Source organism: Berghia stephanieae, chromosome 5 (assembly GCF_034508935.2).
Source record: "Berghia stephanieae isolate SIO BIC M18660-M18661 chromosome 5, UCSD_Bste_1.3, whole genome shotgun sequence".
NCBI classification, from domain to species: Eukaryota; Metazoa; Mollusca; class Gastropoda; order Nudibranchia; family Aeolidiidae; genus Berghia; species Berghia stephanieae.
Window position 1 is genome coordinate 3,439,053 of NC_088364.1, and position 19,791 is coordinate 3,458,843.

Sequence of the window (19,791 nt, forward strand, 5' to 3'; positions counted from 1 at the left end):
TTGACATCAGACATCTTGTTTGATGAATTATCTATATTCCTTCGTGGAATGCCTAGGTGACGATATCTCACTGTGACAACATGGGTGATTCCTGTTGATATCAGACATCCTGTTTGATGGATTATCTATATTCCTTCGTGGAATGCCTAGGCCATGATATCTTACAATGTCGTGGTAGAAGGGCATAATTTTTTTCTTTTTTTTTCTTTCTATTACTGTAAGTAATTTGTGCCAGTGCCCCCGACTGATCACAACAAGGTTGACGAAAGATCAGCTAGATGATTGTCCCTTTGCTTTTCCACAAAAGCAATGCTGTTACTGGCCATATACTCATTTTACACATAAGTGCAGTGGGGCAATGTGGGTAAAGAGCCCTAACCAGGGATTCAATTTTGGGTTACCCACAACAATTCTCAAACCAGGGGTCTTACTGACCTCATAGACTGCACGGACTGGAAACATTTGTCGTATTCCTTCATTTGTTTTTGTTTTTATTTTTGTATTTTCTTTTCTTTTATTGATGCCATGCGTTTAGCCAAAAAACTCATAACATCCGCCACTTGGATATAATGTACCAAACACACAGAACTATGTGTAACGTTGAATGTGTATATTCTGATTGATACGATGTAGTGAGAATTACTCATGAAAAAGGCTGGCTAAAAAAACCCCCAAAGAACTGAGTGATGTCCATTTAGTTCCTTCTATTTTGCTGATTTATTTTACATGTATTCACTATGATGTTTGTATGTTTCAGGACGCCATTCACAACTTCCACCCCAACTACCAGCAGTACACTCAACATGGAAACAACAAGGCAATGGACGACGACCAGCAGGACGGGCCGTGGGCCCCTGACTACAACAACCACTACCAACAACAACAACAACAACAATATCAGCCATCGCAGCAATCAGGCCCCCTCCCCCAAAGGAAGAGCCCCGTATCACCGACCGGTGGTAACGCAGGCAGTGGGACCACCACGCAACACCAGCAACAACAACACCAGCAGCAGCGACCCCACCCGATTGCACCCCCACCATCCCAGGCGTCATCAACTCAACAGCAGCCTGCCTCGGGCAAGGCAGGTCAGGCAGGAAGTGGGGTCGGTGCTGGTCAAGGGGGAGGCAAGCGTAACCGATTCAATGAGAAGACAACTCTACTCAACTCTGACGACGAGTTTCAGTAATATCCCTTTGTTTTTTGTTATATTATTAGATTTTTAAAATGATCGATACTATAAACTTGTGATCCACTGCACCAATCTGGTATCAAATCAGGGGAAAGCAGATGCCAAATGGTTATATTCATAGCTGCCAGATTTCAATTATTTTTTTTCCCCCCCCCCCCCCCCTTTCCTTATTTGTGCTATTTCTATAAACAGGCTCTGCCTCGTCTTTTAGATATGGATGATGTTCCCTGCCGTTATACATGCAATGCCTCTAAAAACAAACTATGTTCACCCTACCAGGGCATAACCATAATACCATTTTCTGATATTATTAATTACCGACTTGTAAGTGGTCTGATGATCAAAAAGACGTTTTAAGTGAGATAAACTGTTTTCCATACAAATAGAGGCAGGTATATCAAATCATTTAATACTGTGTAAATTTTCTTCTTTTGCGCCAGATTTACGGAAAATTGATCTCTCTCTTTTTTTTTTTTAATTTCCCGCTGGTAGCTTGTGTAAATTTACACAAACATTAAATTTTTTATATATTTTTTTTTTCAGTAGAACAACAAATAGAATAAACTTAACTCTTAAAATGTCACCGTTTTGATACTGGATTCAATTCTAAGTGCTTAAAAGTCATCCAGACAGGGTACCATCTGGAGACAGTGGGTCACATATTTATAGAACTGGCATACGGCTAGAAATGATGAGAGTTCCATTGAAAGTAAACAAAAGGGACGATGAATGACTGGAAAGGATAGTGACAGATAAACAACAAAGAAATCAGAACACGTTTGAAAAGATAGAACAAGATTCACGTCAAACTGCGTGTGGTTGTCTTGATAGATTTACAGTTGTCAAGACAAGATTCGTGGTGTAGATATTCTATAGGTTTTGTTTTTTTAAATAAAAGTTTAAAGGTTATCATTTTTTTTAAAGCAGAAATATGTGACATCTGCCATAAATATTTTGAAAAGAGAAAATCAAGTCAACGAACTATATAATGTGGAAGGTGTCATCCAATTTTTATTTTCATATCTTTCACCAGCGCCAATTAAATTTTTTTTTTATTAATTTCCCATAATAAGTCAAATTGTTTATATCGTATACCTTTATAAATCTATATTTATACCTCTTTATACATATATACGTGTACATAGTGTGTTAAGATTTCAATGAACATTATTTACAATAATATTACTTACAATTTTTTAAAAATATGTTGCATTTCGTACAGAAGAATATTTTAATAGAGAAGTTATCATTGTCACCATCTTCATCTCGGTCATCAACACCCACTAAGTCTACAACAAGATTTACACAAACTACAACAGTCGTTAGATAAACTAACCAATCATCAAATTTGTATTCGTTTCATTTCATTTCTCACAACCCCACACACAATTTATTTCTTCAATCACAAAAGCAGACATAGGGCATTTAAAAAAAATAATTTTATATTAATGTTAGAAAAAGATTAATTGTGAATCTCATTAAGGTATATTTTCACATAGTGTAAAAGTAATCAACCCCCTCCCCCCTCCCCCCTCCCTATCTAAAAAAAAAAAATAGCCAATTAAGATTTAAAAAACAAAAAACAAAACACAAAATAACTCCAAAGTAAAATAAAAATCCCTCATAAAAAATACAGAGGCCATTAATTGAATGGCCCACCTAGAAGTAAAGTCTCTATTTGTATTTTAAAATGAAGTAAAACTTACACTTTACATGCACTAGTGATTTCATCTCTTTAAAAAAAAAATATTTAAAAAAAAGAAAGAAAAAGAAAAAAACAAAAACAAAAAAAAAAAACAAACAATTTATACTTTTTTTTTTTTTTTTTTTTTTTTAAATTAAACTTTTGAAAGTAGATTTTGTAGCTACCAGTTATTTGTATATAAGATAGTTGTTAATGAGACGACTGGTCAAAGATTGGATACCTCTGGCCTCAGACACTAATACTTGTAATCTAACTTTCTTTTTTATCAATGGCATTTAGGGTTTATTTGGCGCGGGGGGAGGGTGCTAGGCTTTTCAAGCATTGCACTGTGACCCGGGCAGTCCCGGGTTTGAGTCTTGTTTCAGGCACTTGCGTTTGTTGCCCTTGGGCATAAAATGAAAATGCCAAATTGATTGACTTTGGACAACATGGATGAATCCTGTTGACATCAGGCATTTGTTTGATGGATCAAATCTATAATATAATATGATATATATTCCATCACGGAATGCCTAAACGAGGGCATCTAACGATGCTGCTTGAAAAGCCATGATTTATTTTTTTGGTGTAAATAATTGATAGAGGTAACACTCATCATAACAAAAATACTGACATATTTAATCCTCAACTCTGACCATTTTCAAGTTGTAAATAATTTTAAATATTTTCAACTCCTTTATTTTAGGGATTGGATTACACATATCTGTTTTAACTGTCGACTTATTCCATCAATTAGAATTGTTCTAAACTTTGCAGCAGTCTGTTATGGAATAAAATAAAATGACATTGTTGGTATTGATGTTGTGCATTTAATTAGAATGCTCACAACACCCGCCAGCTGGATATAACATTCCAACACACAAAACTATGTTTAACCATGAGCGTTTATAGTCTAATTGATACAATTAAGTGAAAACTACTCATAAAGATGGCTGGCTAAAAACAATAATAAGGAGCTTGGTTACGTCATTTTCATTCCTTCTATATTTCATTGATGCAAGTTGATAGACATTTTATTAAAATCAAGTTTTCTCTGTATTTTTTTAAAATCAAGTTTTCTCGGTTCCTAGTGGAAATCTAGTGCACCATAAACATCCAATCAGTTTTATTGTTTGGTGTGCCATAGGGTCCGTTTTCAGTCTAGTGGAGCAAAATGTTTGGAATCAGTTTGAACATTAATTTCACTATCTCTTCCACCCCTTCCACTTTTCACTTTTCTCTCGGTTCAAGCTGGACACAATTTTACTTATCGCTGACAAGTTGTCATTTCCTGCCATTTCTATTCTAATATTTACTTGCCAGATCATTTTTCTCTCATTTACCAGATGGGCTGTGGACGAGTTTAGAATAGGTGTTCTATGAATATGCTGCTATGAAATTCCGAGGTTCTATTGGAAGTTACGAAACACAAGGTTTTTCAAAAAATCTTATTTTGTCCTCGACTCTTATTGCTAAAAATGACGTGTCAAGTTTTGTTGTGGCAGGGGAGACTTTTTCTCTCCTTTAGTGAACACAGTTGATTTATTGATGTAAATAACATGACATTCCTCTTTGATTCAATGGTTGTGACTTTTATTGTCCTTATAATTGCTGTAATATACTATACACTCTCGTTTTTATACATTCATTCCCAATTGGTTGTTGGAAGTAAAATTATAATTGTTGTTCTTTCGGGGTTTTTGTTATCAAGATTTTTTTTCTCTCTCCACTTTGAAATTTCACATTTGATGGATTTAAAACTGATAAAATTTATTTTATTTTTATAAATTAGTAAGTTATGGCTGGTCATTGTGTAAAAAGACAAACTGCCAATGCATTTGTTTAACTTGTAACACGAAACTCTAGTAGAGATAAACAAAAAAGTCCATAAAATTACACCCCCCCCCCCCTTCTCGAACAAGTGTTTAGGTCTTTGTCTAAAGGAGGCTGGACCACACCTAGGTCATGACTCCTGGATGCCTTTCTACTTTGTTGTTGTTGTTGTTGTTGTTGTTGTTGTCGTCGTCGTCGTCGTCGTCGTCGTCGTCGTCGTCGTCGTCGTCGTCGTCGTCGTCGTCGTTGTTGTCGTTGTCGTTGTCGTTGTTGTTGTTGTAAATGCAAGGATGAGGCTTGAACCTTCAAATCTGGATATTATTTTGCAAGGTTATGGAAATTGCTACTGGTTTTCAATAAAGGCTCATTCAGCAAGTTATCTTCTGTTAGAGTCTGCAGCAAATACACTTTTCATCTCTGCCGTGAATCTTGTCTGTTTTCACAGTCTGACATTGATGGGGGAGAGAGAGAGGGAGAGAGAGAGGGAGAGAGAGAGAGAGAGAGAGAGAGAGAGATCCAGTAATAATTGACATTTCCTGATTGTAATCAGTTTTTGTTGTCCAATAGAACTCACATTCCAAATTTTGATTCGATGACAGAGTAATAAAATAAAGAACTGAACAAGTGTGTATGAAAGGTGCCAGACAACAAGTGTGTATGAAAGGTGCCAGACAACAAGTGTGTATGAAAGGTGCCCGACAAAAATTATGAGGCCGAACAATTTGAAAGTGCCAACAACAAGTTGTATAAATCCACAAAGAAGAAAAAATAAGAATAAAAAACCATCCCAAAAGAAATCAGTCGACCTCGACTGGGGATTGAACCTCAGACCTTCTGATTACCGGTCAGACGTGCTACCATTACACAATAGAGTCTCCCGATAGTTGGGATAATTTCTTAATTGATACACTCCATGTAATAAGTTTGAGGTGATGAAGTTTGTCTTTATGAAGCTAAGGATTGGAATTAGTAGGAAAACATTAGATCACGGTCACATTGATTGTATCATCTAGCTAACCTACTTACCTACTTACTTATCCTCTTCGTGCCAGGTGGCCCATAATGCCTCAATTTACCCGACCCTCCATCAAATTTTTTTCCCCATGTTATTGAATATTTTTATAAATAACTCAGACAGATCTGTAGGATTTGGTCTGACTGAATTCGTCAAGTCCTCGTGGTTGTTTTTTTGCCAGTTTGTAATTGGTCTTATGTTATTACTGTATGAACGAACCCATGACAAATTTAAGTTCTTGGATTCGGAAGTATCAAAAAACACTTTCATTGTCAAGCATTGTTGGATCGTACTTGTCAGGAACAAACTATTTGTAAGAAATAAGCATTGAGTAGATTTAGGTATTCAATCTAAACTTTTATGTAGACAGTTAAACTTAATGTTCATTTCGTATTGCATATTGTTGAATATTGTAAAAAATAAAATGGAAGAAGAAAGAATGATTTGAAACTTTGATTTTAAAAGGAAAAAGAATCCCTCGAAAAAAAAAAATGCAAGACAAAATAAAAACACACACACAAAAAAAATAAAATAAAATGAAATAAAGTAAACTACTTCAAACCTACCATAAAATTATTTGTAACTACTCTGCATACTTGAGATAATTTGTCATTATGAAAAGTATTATTTGATTGCTATAAATATCCATTCCCAGATACTACCATCGTCAATATTATAATCACCAGTATTTCCATCAACATAATCATCAACACCATCATCACCATTTTTATCATCAACATAATCATCAATACCATCATCCCTATTTTTATCATCAACACCATCATCACCATTTTTATCATCAACACCATCATCACTGTTTTTATCATCAACACCATCATCACCATTTTTATCATCAACACCATCATCACCATTTTTATTATCAACACCATCATCACCATTTTTATCATCAACACCATCATCACCATTTTTATCATCAACACCATCATCACTATTTATAATCAACACCATCATCACACCATTTTTATAATCAACACCATCATCATCAACACCAACATCATCATCATCATTTCATTCATCATTATCGACAGGGACTCGGATGATTCTGATTTTTATTGAAAAACCAAATTGTACCTCTCTCTGAGCTGCAGACGTTACGCGTAAGTTGTTTTCTCTCCATGACCGCTTCATCCTCCTTGTGGATGGTGCACCGCACACTCCTTTCCCTCTCTCCCCCACCCAAATCCATTCTCAATGTTTCTCCCATTCTCTTGCTTGCTGCATCTTCATCCTAGCCGCGGAGATATAGAGAAAAACGCTGCATGGAATGACCGATTGAAACAGACTGCTCTCTACTACTCCTACGACTAACGGCCCGTCTCTAGATCTACGATTTCGGAATCTCGTGTTTGTCATGAATATATATATATACGTATATATGTGAATATCTACTTTAATCCTTAACGTTTCTTGTGCTGATTTGTCGTCATCAAACTTGTGAATCAAAAGGTGAAAAGAAAAAAAAATACAAACAAATAGGTGCAACCGAAAAACAACAAAACAAAAAAAAAAAGAGAAAAGATTGTTGTAAAGTAGTTTGATTTTTAAATTAAATTAATAATTTTTTTTGTTTTAATTTGTGTTAAATCTCGTGCCAGTTTGTGTCTGTGGATGTGTCTGTGTCTGTGTACTCACAATGATTGACTTGATATATCGTACACTTTAAAACGGGTTTGAACATTTGGATTTTTGAGAGGTGATGAAATTGCTATGAAATGAAATAAGAGAAGTTTAAAACAAAAAAAAAAGTTTTGGAATAGCTTTGTTGATGAATGGAAAAAGAAAGAAGAAGAAAAAGAAAAGAAAACTGAAAATTAATCTTTCCGGCTACTGTAGAATGTATATTGAATGGTTTGGAATTTTCACGTTTTTACAGTGTAATGTGGTTGTTTCTTTTCTATTTGATTATCATCACAATGCTGTCATTATTATCATTATCATTTTGTGCAGTGATCACCCCTCATCATCATCATTTATGTTATTGCCATCGTCGTCGTTGTCGCCATTGCCATCATCATCATCATCATCATCATCATCCGTAACACAGTGGATGGCATGCTGTTGTCTTGTGATTTCTATCAATGCCTTGTCTCGTGAAGCATGGTTTCATTTTGTCTCGTCTACTTACTATCCAATCCAAACAATGTCTATATTTCAACATGCCATTTTGATGTCTACTATGTATTGATGCAATGCGTTTAGGTAAAACACTCACAACATACACCAGTCGGATATAAAGTAGACCAACACACAAAACTTATGTGTAACCCTGCACGTTTGTAGTCTGATCGATAGAATTACATAGAACTAATCACTGTCTAAAAACATGACAAAGAGCTGAGTGATGTCAGTTTTCTTATTTTCCATAGATTAAAGTGAGACCAAGCTGCAAGAATCTGTGGATTGTTTTAAAATGTGATGTATGAAAATCGATTGTAACAACAGTTTAAGAAAAACAAACACTGAATGTTTCGGCTCAAAACATTTCTTCAGCCAATAAGAAAAAGCGTTTTGAAATGGTAATGCATCATATTTAATTCTGATAGTGACAGAAGAAGAATATGAATCTGAATGTGAATGTTACTCGAAGTCGACTCAATTCTGAGTATTTGTTTTCGAGGGTGGAGAGAGTTGTTGTCGAATGTGACAGCAGCCATTGTTGGTGTTTAGGCCGAAGAATTTTGATGATCTTTGCTCGAAGATGTCTATTGATAGTGCGGGGTGCAAATGATTATTTGAAGATGTTTGAGTTTGTAGATTGGTGTTTTAGTGTTTCTAGAAGAGTTGTTAGAAATACGATGGCAAAAAGGGCTATACTATCAATTCGCAAGCCTGATAAACTGGGAGCCATAGTCTTCTCATTAAAAACCAATTACAACAGGATGTCTATGTGCAGATTTAGAACAGGATGTCGATGTGCAGATTTAGAACAGGATGTTGATGTGCAGATTTATACTATTCTGTTAATATTTAGATTATATGAAAAAAGTAGAATTTTAAAAATTTACTGCTTTTACACGTAATTTGTTACCCGTTTTAGTCTGAGGTAGGCTTTACTCTAATCTTTCTGTTAAAACTTCCTGTTTTCATAAAGAGGGCATAAAACACCAACTTTGTTGTTGACACTTTCTGTGTGAAAATGGTGAGTTGTGCTGGACTGATGGGGAAAAATCATGGAAGGTTTTACACACCTGCTTACTGTTACAACAAACATTCGTAGAATTAGAATTACGAAATTTGGCCTCCAGTTTCAGAGCTTGATGAGCGTCTCTAAGTCATGAAAACGTGTTGAAAATGAAAGATGACGCCAGACTACATTATTTGAAGGATTTTGAAGTGTTATTTATTACCTGTGGTGGTAAATTGTTGATCTATAAAGTTAACTATAACAATTTCCTTTAGAAAAAAATTTCAGTTCTCAACTAGGCAGGTGTGGGTTTATGATTTGAAATGATTTAGTATTGCTTGCTCTTACAGGATAGAAAACATCAATAATGAATGCTTCAAAGAGATGACTCATGAGTTTTATCCAGCTTCTAGTAGTAATATTTTATGAAGAGGTTTGGATCCAGTGTAGATAGATGTAACTAGAAATATCGGTATAATATGTGCATTTGTTGAGTGGCTTATCAGAAATCGGTACAACGTCGCTATTTTTCTTTCCTTTTCTAACGTTTTTTTTACAAATATGAACAAAGATTTCTATGGATTTGAATTCAAATTTAGTTCAGTGTTGAATAAATTTTTTTTTTTGCTTGTGTTATGTTTACTAACCAATTTTGAAAATATATTTTTTTTAGTACTTCAAATTTTGCTAGAATTGATTGCATTCTTCATCATCATCATCATCATCATCATCATATCATCATCATCATTATCATCATCATCATCATCATCATCATCATCATCATCATCATCAACAACATCAACAGGCTTGCACATCAAATCTTGCTTTTTGATTGGCTGAACGTTTGGTATTTTAAAAAATAACATTTGAAGCCGTTCCATTCATTTTTGTTTATGACATTTTGACATATTTTAGACGACTGTAAATTCCATTTTCCCCATTTGAACCACCCAGACATAGTCCCGATTTGAGGGGGATGAGTCACAGGTCACATATCCCATCAGCAAATGAGAACTTTTATAATCAAAGAGTTTGTCAGGGGTTTTTTCACAGTTTTTCAAACTATTTTGTCGTCTTGTCAGCCCTTGTTTGGTTTTTCCTTTCCCCGAGTGTCAAAAATAGTTTTCACCATTATTATTATTATTATTATTATTATTATTATTATTATTATTATTATTATTATTATTATTATTATTTATTAATTATATATTATTATTATTATTATTATTTTATTATTATCATCATCATCACCACCATTGATTTTCGTTAGGAAGCTGATTGTAATATGAATGGTCGTCGACATTGTCGTGTGCTCCTTGTGTTTGCCCAAAACAAATATGGAAGGCTTTTGTGTATTTCTTTGTTTTTTTATGTGTTTTTATCTCATTAAAACATTTTTTTAAAAATAAATTTTAGATTTGATATTTTACATTTTGCATGAATGACAACGGAGCAAGTGATAATTTTCATACGTGTGATATAGAATTTCGACTCTTAAACTTGTAGTTTGGATAACACAGAATGGAATAAGGATAATAAAATATGATTGATGAGTTTTGGTAGTTGAATAGGACAATTATTTACACTGGAAGGTTCTGGGTCTGTTATTTATCCATATGGACAGAATAACATGAAGATAGCTCAGTTGTAAGAGCACTTGCCTCACAAATGTTGGAATAAAGGTTGACCTTTGTTTCAGGTGAGATTTTCCCCCACTCAAGCAGTGATTGGGTAGATGGGTCTACTGCCAAAGACTAGTGTCCAGTCCAAGAGATTGCAAGCAATTGTCACTGTCCAGTTGACGTTATAGAAACTAGAATAATTAATCTCCGACTCTGTGAAAGCGTTAAGGCTGTGAAGGACTGAGATAAAAAACAAAACAAATAAAAAAACATGACATAATAAATTGAAAAGCCACAATAGACTTGGGCTCACATTGTTCTCTTATCTTACTATCTTATTCTTACTGTTTTGTTCTACAGACTCTTTCATGACCTACGAATGTTCCACGCAATGCAGCACTCCAAAACAAAATCACAAAATTTATATCTAGTTTATATATTTACTATCTAGAAAACAAATGAAATCACTGACAGCGGGTGGTTGGATGGGAGCATCACCCTTGAATCGTATACCTATGATGTTCGCATGGGTGTACGATCCGATAGTGATGTCGTTTCTTCTTCTCTTTACTAGCCTATCCTGCTTCTTTGGTTTGTGATTGTATTTTTGACAGGGGATTTTTTTTTCTGTAAATCTTCTGCCTGTTTGTTCTTGGTTATTTATAATTTAGCTTATGATATCTTTAGGTTATGATTTTGATTGACATTTGTACTATTTTTGTTGGATTGCTTGTTTTTTTGTTTCAGCGGTCTCTCATATAACCTCATTTGTGTTGGAAGAGACCTAAAGCAACAAACAAACAAACAAAAAAAAATCACTGACATTTCTTATTTTTGTTGTTTTGTTCTTAGATGTTTTATTTCTTTTTTCTATTTCTTTTTTTTTTTTTTTTTTTTTGTTTTCAGCCAGACTTGACTTTGTTTACCCCCCCCCCCCCCCCCCCCTTCCACCGATTCCTGATTTTCCTCTCTCTCCATCTTTAAAATTTGTTTGTATGTTTTTTTCTTATGTTGTAGCATCATGATATTATTGTGTTTTACAAAATGAAGAGAACAACTGTGATAAATGTTATCCAAATTTTAAAATGTCTAAGCGAGCCAGTCGGAGTGTAAGGAGTATACAATGGACCTTATAGCTAAACATTATAATTATACAAATATATGACATTTAAGCCTATGGCTTTCCACAGGCCACATACGAAAAACATGTAAATAAGAACAAGGATAAAACATTTAAAATATAAATAAATACTTATCTGAATAATTTTTAAAAATTTTAAAGCATATTTTTATTTTATTTTTGTAATATTACTAACCCCCAATTTTCTCACTTCGGACAATATGGGTGATTCCTGTTGACATCAGACATCTTGTTTGATGTATTATCAATATTTCTTCATGAAATGCATAGACGACGGTATCTAATGGTACCGTTGCAACAGGGCGGTTTTTTTTGGTATATATAATATATATATATATAATATATATATATATATATATATATAAATTTTTTTGTATTGTTTCGCTTTAAGAGCCATTTTAACTCTATATATATTTTGGCAACATTTGAAATGTTATGAATACCACACATCTATGACCTTAACTGATAGTGTTCCATTTATTTACTTCAAGCTCTCACTCAATCCCACCCAGGCTTCAATAGTTTGTATAATATACAGTAGTTGTAGCCTTAGCTCTGTATACTGTATACTGTATAACTATCACTGCTTTTGTGAAAAGAGATTGGATGTGCTGTTGCTGTCCGTCACATCCACAGATAAATAATGAGAGATAAAGTTCTGATTTTGGAATAGAATAGGATACTCAAAATGCCCTTAATCCCCACAGTTTCCCCGGTTGTCAAAATTACCCCCATTTGACAGTACTTCTTTTTTGAACCATCGCAAGCGGTATCTTTAAAGAAGATGTACTGTACTGTCAAATGGGGAAATTTGGCCTATGTGGATAAAGGATATGTATATTGAGTTGAGTATCCTCAGCCTTGTTACAGCTATTTGTTGTACACAATATTATAGGGAATGAGATTAGGGGAAGAGTAGCGTCCCTTGATTGGACGTCACCCATAGTCTGTGACGTCACCGGCGGAAAAGCTATTAGAGAGAGAACGTCATGTTGGTTGTGCGCATGCGTCACTCGTCCTCGCTAATCTCATTCCCTATGTATTTTTTATTTGATAAAGAGACAGCTGTTTTAATTCGTTGGGGTGTTTGAAATGCATATCTGGTAAGACTAGTAGAATGTGTGTGTGCTGTGTGTGTGTGTGTGTGTGTGTGTAAAAATCCTACACCAAGAGTTTAGACTGAGGGTGTGTTAGACGGTTTAAAAAACAAACCAAACCCAGATTGTTATTTCAGATCCAAATCAAGCCTGCAGTAATAGCTACAAATCGCTGTATAAAATCACTCAATATACACATAATATATTTATTTATTATAGGAAACTATAGACGGGTAGATTGCAGTATGTATTTTTTTTTTTTTTTTTTTTGTACAGAATTCAAGTGATGCTATATATATCTCACAATGCTGCCAGATTGAAGAATAAATGTTTTAAAATTTGGCCAGAAAACTGATCTTTCAAATTTCGATCGATGTCAATAAATTCTTTCGTCGTCAAATTCGAATACTCAGAAGCCTTGGGACTGGAAGGAACAATTCAAAGAAGTCCCAGGTTTGACAGTTTTTTTGGGTTTTTTTTTGACAAGATGAGGATAATTGTCATTGGTCGATATTTGAAGAATGAGTTTTCTGGTCACAAATATTTCAATGTTTTTTTTTGTTTTTATTTTTTTATTTTTTTTTTTTGTTTTTTTTTTTTTGTTTTTTTTTTGGGGGGGGGGGTAGGAGTAGGGCAGAACATTAGTTGTTGTCATCTCAGGTTCTTTAGTGATCACATATATATGTTGTCTTGTAGATTTATACATTGTATTATATTCATTTTGTAATCAGATGTCGTCTTACATATTCATATTCATCATTATCTTAAGGACAGGTTTACATTTCAAAGTTCAAAATGGAAACGGGAGAAATGGATTTTTCCATATTTAATAGGATAGCAATGGAACTAGATATTGAATGTATAAACAAAGTGATTAAAATAATGTCACTAAGCTGTTGTTTATTTAGAGAAATGGATGAATTTGGATCAATTTGGTTTACTATAGTCTTTAGTTTTAGATATATGTAGATGGAATGCGCTTGTTTAAGAAGCTACAACATTTCCATCCGGAAGTATAACGGACCACCACAAAACTTTGTGTAACCATGATCGTTTATAGTCTGGTTCATACAGTTTGGTTAGTGTGTGTGTAAATTAACTCCTAGATTAATTTATAGGTTGTCTAATTATACGGATCATTATTTTAAAATATTTTATTGTAAAATTTATTCTCTGTGATTCAACAGTTATATTAGATTGTATTATTATCTGTATTTTGAATTCCATCAAATTGAACACCAAGGCATACAGAATCATCACAGTAACTATGGACTGTGTTCGACCCCACCTGCCAACTAGGACGAAAAATTCGTCAAATTATGACATCTTGTGTCCAATTTCAGACCTTGATGAGATGTGGAAGTCATTAAAACTGACTGAAAATGAAGGTGGATGCCAACTACATCATTTTAAGGATTTTATGGCGACTGCTTTTTTTATCTCCCAAAAAAATTACGATTTTTTTTTAGATTTTCAAGTTGGCAGGTCTGTTGGACATAATGATAACTTACTGTTTGTTTTATGAATGGATTGGATTACAATGTGAATAACATAATATTGAAAATCTACCATCTCTGTCACTGACACTGTCCGATGCAATCCAATGTTTTTCCACATCTAACGAATCTCTAATCTCAATGCATTGATATAATGTATATTATTATATAAATAAATATAGATATCATCAGCGTGTAACCTGCTAAATTCTAGCAAACATTTTCAATGAAGTTTGCCAATCTCTTCATGTCCCATAACTGTATTATATGTCCTATATAAAAGATGACATGCAATCATTGATGAATGTAATGTAACCCACCATTTCAATTTGGTATTTAGTCGGGATGAACCAGGTGACAATGGGGGGAATTCAGATTCAAAAATTTTTTTTTAATGACGGAAATTTGAAATGTAATTTTTGAAATGCTATTTTAAAAATATTTTTAACAACTATAACGGTTTCTAACCCCCCCCCCCCCCCCCCCCCCCCTCGTCCACCCAGCAGTGATTTGATAGCTGCGGAAGTACTTTGTGATAGACTAGCGTCCTATCCAAAGGATAGCAAGCAATTGCTATTGTCCGCTTCACGCTATAGAAACCGGGAGAAACTCCGGCTCCTTGGGCCTTACACATCACTGAATGACTTTTTCAAATGATATAATAACGATTATCCTCAACTCAATAGGGAATGAGATTAGCGGAAGAGTAGCGTCCCTTGATTGGACGTCACCTTACAGAGAGAACGTCAAAAATGGTTTTGCGCATGCGTCTCTCTTTCGGTGAAGTGTCTCATGCCGCACAACCAACATGACGTTCTCTCTCTAATAACTTTTCCGCTCGTGACTTCCAATCAAGGGACGCTACTCTTCCGCTAATCTCATTCCCTATAGAAGAAATTGTGCAAATGTTGCCTGCTAGAGAAATACTTGAAGAAATAAATAGTAACAGTCAAATGGCTATATATGTATATATGTATGTAGTTATTTACACTACAGTCTGCTTAAAGTAAACTCCCGGGGACTAGAACACAGTTAAATCTTATCCTTATCCGAGGTTTATCTTATCCAAAAACACAAGGGCGACAACCCATTCACCGACACCAAACATTTGGGGACTGCAGTGGATTTCAATGTCAGTCCAAGTAATTACCTTGACCCAAATCCCAGATTTCTAGAGGTGAAATCGGTTGTGACTATTGATTGGAATCACCCCTGGCTGTATACTGTTTTGAGGTGATGGGTTGCACACATCCATTTTACTATATGAGTCAGTTCAGTATGGCTGTCTGATACTGATATAGTCGTGTGTATGTGTGTCATTATATAATGTGTGTCTGGTACAGTGTCAATCTTAATTGTTGTCATCCATTTTACTATACGAGTCAGTTCGTTATGGCTGTCTATGTGTCATTATATAATGTGTGTCTGGTACTGTGTCAATCTTAATTGTTGTCATCCATTTTACTATACGAGTCAGTTCGTTATGGCTGTCTATGTGTCATTATATAATGTGCGTCTGGTACTGTGTCAATCTTAATTGTTGTCATCCATTTTACTATACGAGTCAGTTCGTTATGGCTGTCTATGTGTCATTATATAATGTGCGTCTGGTACTGTGTCAATCTTAATTGTTGTCAATTGTGATGAATTGTCGTGATACGTGAGTGAGAAGAATCAACATGTACAGTTTTTGTGTCATTTCATCAGTTTATTTGTCATTTCATCAGTTTTTGTGTCATTTCATCAGTTTTTGTGTCATTTCATCAGTGTTTGTGTCATTTCATCAGTTTTTGTGTCATTTCATCAGTGTTTGTGTCATTTCATGTCATCCCGTGCGTATGACGTCCTTCTTTTCCTTTTTGTTTGTTCATTGTTTGTAAGCGATGAAGGCCACATTGGAAAATGATGTGATAATGATAATTCTCCACTTCTCTGTCTATTTCTACAACATTGACAACTATAAATGCCAGTGTTGTTTGGTAAAATGATTCTTTTCTATAGACAGGATCAATACGAATGGATCCACCAATCATTTCACTGTCATTTGTAACAATAACCAGAGAGGATAATATATTATTACCTCCCCTGCCTGTGCCAACAGCGATACCGACCACCAGGAAATGGGCCACAAGACACTGGATTGCCTTGATACCTCCATCCCAGAGGGGGGGGGGGGGTGCCTCACAGTGCACCACCCGGCAGAGGAGACTATAAGTTCACGATCGCCACGCGCAGCAGACCCACTTCCAACGTAAACGGACTTGAGTTTGAATATTTTTTATAGGTAGATTTTAAAATGTTATCTTTACCGTTTTGAATTCCCGACACGTTTCCAAGGAGAATCAGGACACGGAGGTTCAAAAAGCATCAAATCTGTCCATTCTTGGCGGCGGCACTTTGACCCAGCTGTGTGTGACTCGTGACCAAACGATGCTTTGGAAAAGTCCATTTGGACTTGAGTGATGTTCTTGATTGGTCCATTTATCCGACACACAAGGAAACGTCGGACATCTTTATTTCTTCTTTAGGATAAGGACTTGATATAATATATTTGTAGTGTTTTGTTGTTTTTTGTTATTTAAAAAAAAAATTGGTATTAATACTTGTAGGAAGATTTTCACAAACATTATTCCGATGTGTATTATTCTAGTAAGAGGATATTGTTTGAAGTTGAACCATCTCTGTGTTACACACACACACACACACACACACACACACACACACACACACACACACACACTGGGTGGGGATCCTGACCTCCCATAGCGGGCAGGGAGGTACACACTGTCTTCTATCCCCTTATATCTGTTTTCCAACATGCTTTCTATCTTTGTCTTGGAATGAGATTTTAAAGTTTTTTTCCTGGCCCTAATCGGAGTCCTGGCTGGGAGTCGAGGGAAGCAGTCAAATGCATAGTTATTGTTTTGGGAGATGATATTTTTTTCCTTGTAAATCATCTCTCTGTTATGTATTAGTATATTAGTTATTGTTTAATGTATAATGTAAGCATTTGAGTGTGTTCCTCTTTGTTGGATTTTGTTCTTGTGTCCGGATGAGACTTATACTTATAGGTGATCTCAAACTAAGTACATTGGTGGTATGCTCTTGGAATCTACATCTGATCCCTATTTGTTCCCAGTTCCCCTATGTCTTACTTTCTCTTGGATGCTTCAATTGTAATTCTAGAACTTTTTACTATCCCATTTCTTCCTTTTTACTGGCGCTGATATAACCTAAATGTGTTGCAAGCGCCGTAAAAAAACAACAAAAACACACACACACACACACACACACACACTAATCTTGTAGCTGTAAGAGGCCTCCACAATACATCATTGTATTATAACAATCCTTATTTTTCTATTGTCAAATCGATTTCTTACTTGAAGTTGTCTGGTTAAAACGTCTGCGAGCGGCTTCCCTTTATACTCTAAACTGCCAAACTCTATACATCAAAACTCGTATTTAAAAAAAAAAAATTGGCCAGAAAACTCGTCCTTCAAATATCGATCTATTTAAATGACCCTCATATTCATATTAGCAACAACTATCTAACCTGGGATTTCAGAAAAGTCCCAGGTTCGAGAGTTTTTGTCAAGACGAGGGTCATTTAAATCGACCGGTATTTGAAGGACGAGTTTTCTGGCCAATTTTTTAAATATATACGACTTTTACTTTTTCCACAGTTGAGTACGACGGTTAACTAGTTATACTTAATACTACTTAAAGACTTGAAAAGGTTTTGTAAAGATTGACTGTTTCACACTCGTCTCCCGTCCCGCCCCCAGGTCACTTCTATCCTTATGGTACTGTATAACAATTATAATACACGACACATATATCACCAATGATTATCTTATATTATTATAATATGTTACAACGCTATGCGGCATATCATCACTGTCTCTTCATCCCTTATAATAGGGAATGAGATTAGCAGAAGAGTAGCGTCCCTTGATTGGAAGTCACCCATAGTCTGTGACGCGGCGAGGACGAGAGACGCATGCGCACAACCAACATGACGTTCTCTCTTTAATAACTTTTCGGCCGGTGACGTCACAGACTATGGGTGACGTCCAATCAAGGGACGCTACTCTTCCGCTAATCTCATTCCCTATATATAATAATATTGCTGATTCCACACCCGGATATTTGACATTCAGTTAAGAAGACAGTCTATGTCTTATTGCAACTATGTATATTTTCCCCTCATCATTATCATGATCACTATCATCATCATCATAATCATCATCATCATTATCATCATCATCATCATCATCATCATCACCAACACTACTAGGGGAATGCGTTTATTACAAATTGTGTCCCTTGGTTATATCCACCACAGAGCATACACTGGACTTTCAGAGCTGACGAGGGGGGGGGGGAGGAAAAATTCCCAATGAATATCATTAAAATTGAATTATTTGAATTTCCCTTCAGCCTAATCCAAATATTCCTCAAAGTCCTAAATACAGATTGTAAGCAACCAAACTCTCCTTTTCAACAAGATTGATGGAATCTTAAAAAGTCTCACGATGCAGTTCTGTAGCTGGAGCCAAAACAATGTGTTCGTAGTGCTAGGTGGGTTTGTGTGTAATGGGGACAACAACACACGTTGATAGAATACTATTGGAAAGGGCTTGCTTGATGATTTCTAGGACACACACACACACACACACACACACACACACACACACACACACATATATATATATATTATATAAACAAACATGAAAGCCATATCCGTGAGATAACATCCAGTCCCGTTGTAGTATGACTTATTTCTAGATTCACGAACCAAGGGACAGAAACAGGTATATCAAACGCATTCCCTCTCTATTGTCATGTTGACATCATAATAATAATAATAATATTTTATCCTATGGTTGTTGTGCTGGTTGTCATCGTCGTTGTCGTCGTCGTCGTCGTCGTTGTTGTTGTTGTTGTCGAGTGTCTACAAAGAGCCAAAATACATCAAAAGACTTTTTCTATGTTGTGCCACAGGTGATCAATGGGTTTGTTTCTATTATCTAATGGAACAAAAAACAAACAACTGTATATGTAATGTAACATACGAGTAATCATATCGATATTGGTCGTGTTTTATTGATTTTTCAACATCGATTGGGAATTCATTTTTCAATATTTATTTATTTTTTAAATTTTTTTGAAAGATATTTTTTAAACCAATTGCAAACGGGAACAAAACTTTTATTTTTATTTGTTAAAAGATTTTTTTTTGGAATAAATAATTTTGATGTGTTTGATACGGTGTGGTACGAGTTTAAAGTATGCCGTGAATTATTGCGATATATGCCTAGTGTGACGTCAGCTGACCTCATTCAGATGGTCAAGTACCTTTTCTTTTATGTTTTTTAAAAAGTTTTATTAACTTATTTATTGATGTACAAAAGAATGATGTTGTTGATATTTTCAGGTTTTGTGTGAGTTTTGAGTTTAACCATCAATGTATTGTATGTGTGTAGTAGAGTACGGGACTCATTGTGTTGGTTTGTTTGGACATTCTACTCAATTAACACTGATTATTTTTTTATTCCCCATA

The 19,791-nt window shown here is 35.0% G+C and overlaps 1 protein-coding gene across 3 annotated transcripts in view; it reads left to right on the forward strand.

The window, feature by feature from the left end:
- LOC144972249 (transmembrane protein 184B-like) overlaps positions 1-19,791 on the forward strand; it is a 63,689-nt gene that overhangs the window by 33,604 nt on the left and 10,294 nt on the right. Inside the window, exons 9-10 of one of the 3 annotated variants that reach the window (XM_078913294.1) lie at positions 758-1,185; positions 6,774-6,842. In XM_078913294.1, coding sequence (XP_078769420.1) covers positions 758-1,185; positions 6,774-6,801 — 456 coding nt within the window. In that variant the 3' untranslated portion in view covers positions 6,802-6,842. Of the gene's footprint in view, positions 1-757; positions 2,994-6,773; positions 7,550-19,791 lie in introns of those variants that run through there. The other 2 variants (XM_078913295.1, XM_078913296.1) reach the window with 2 other exon arrangements.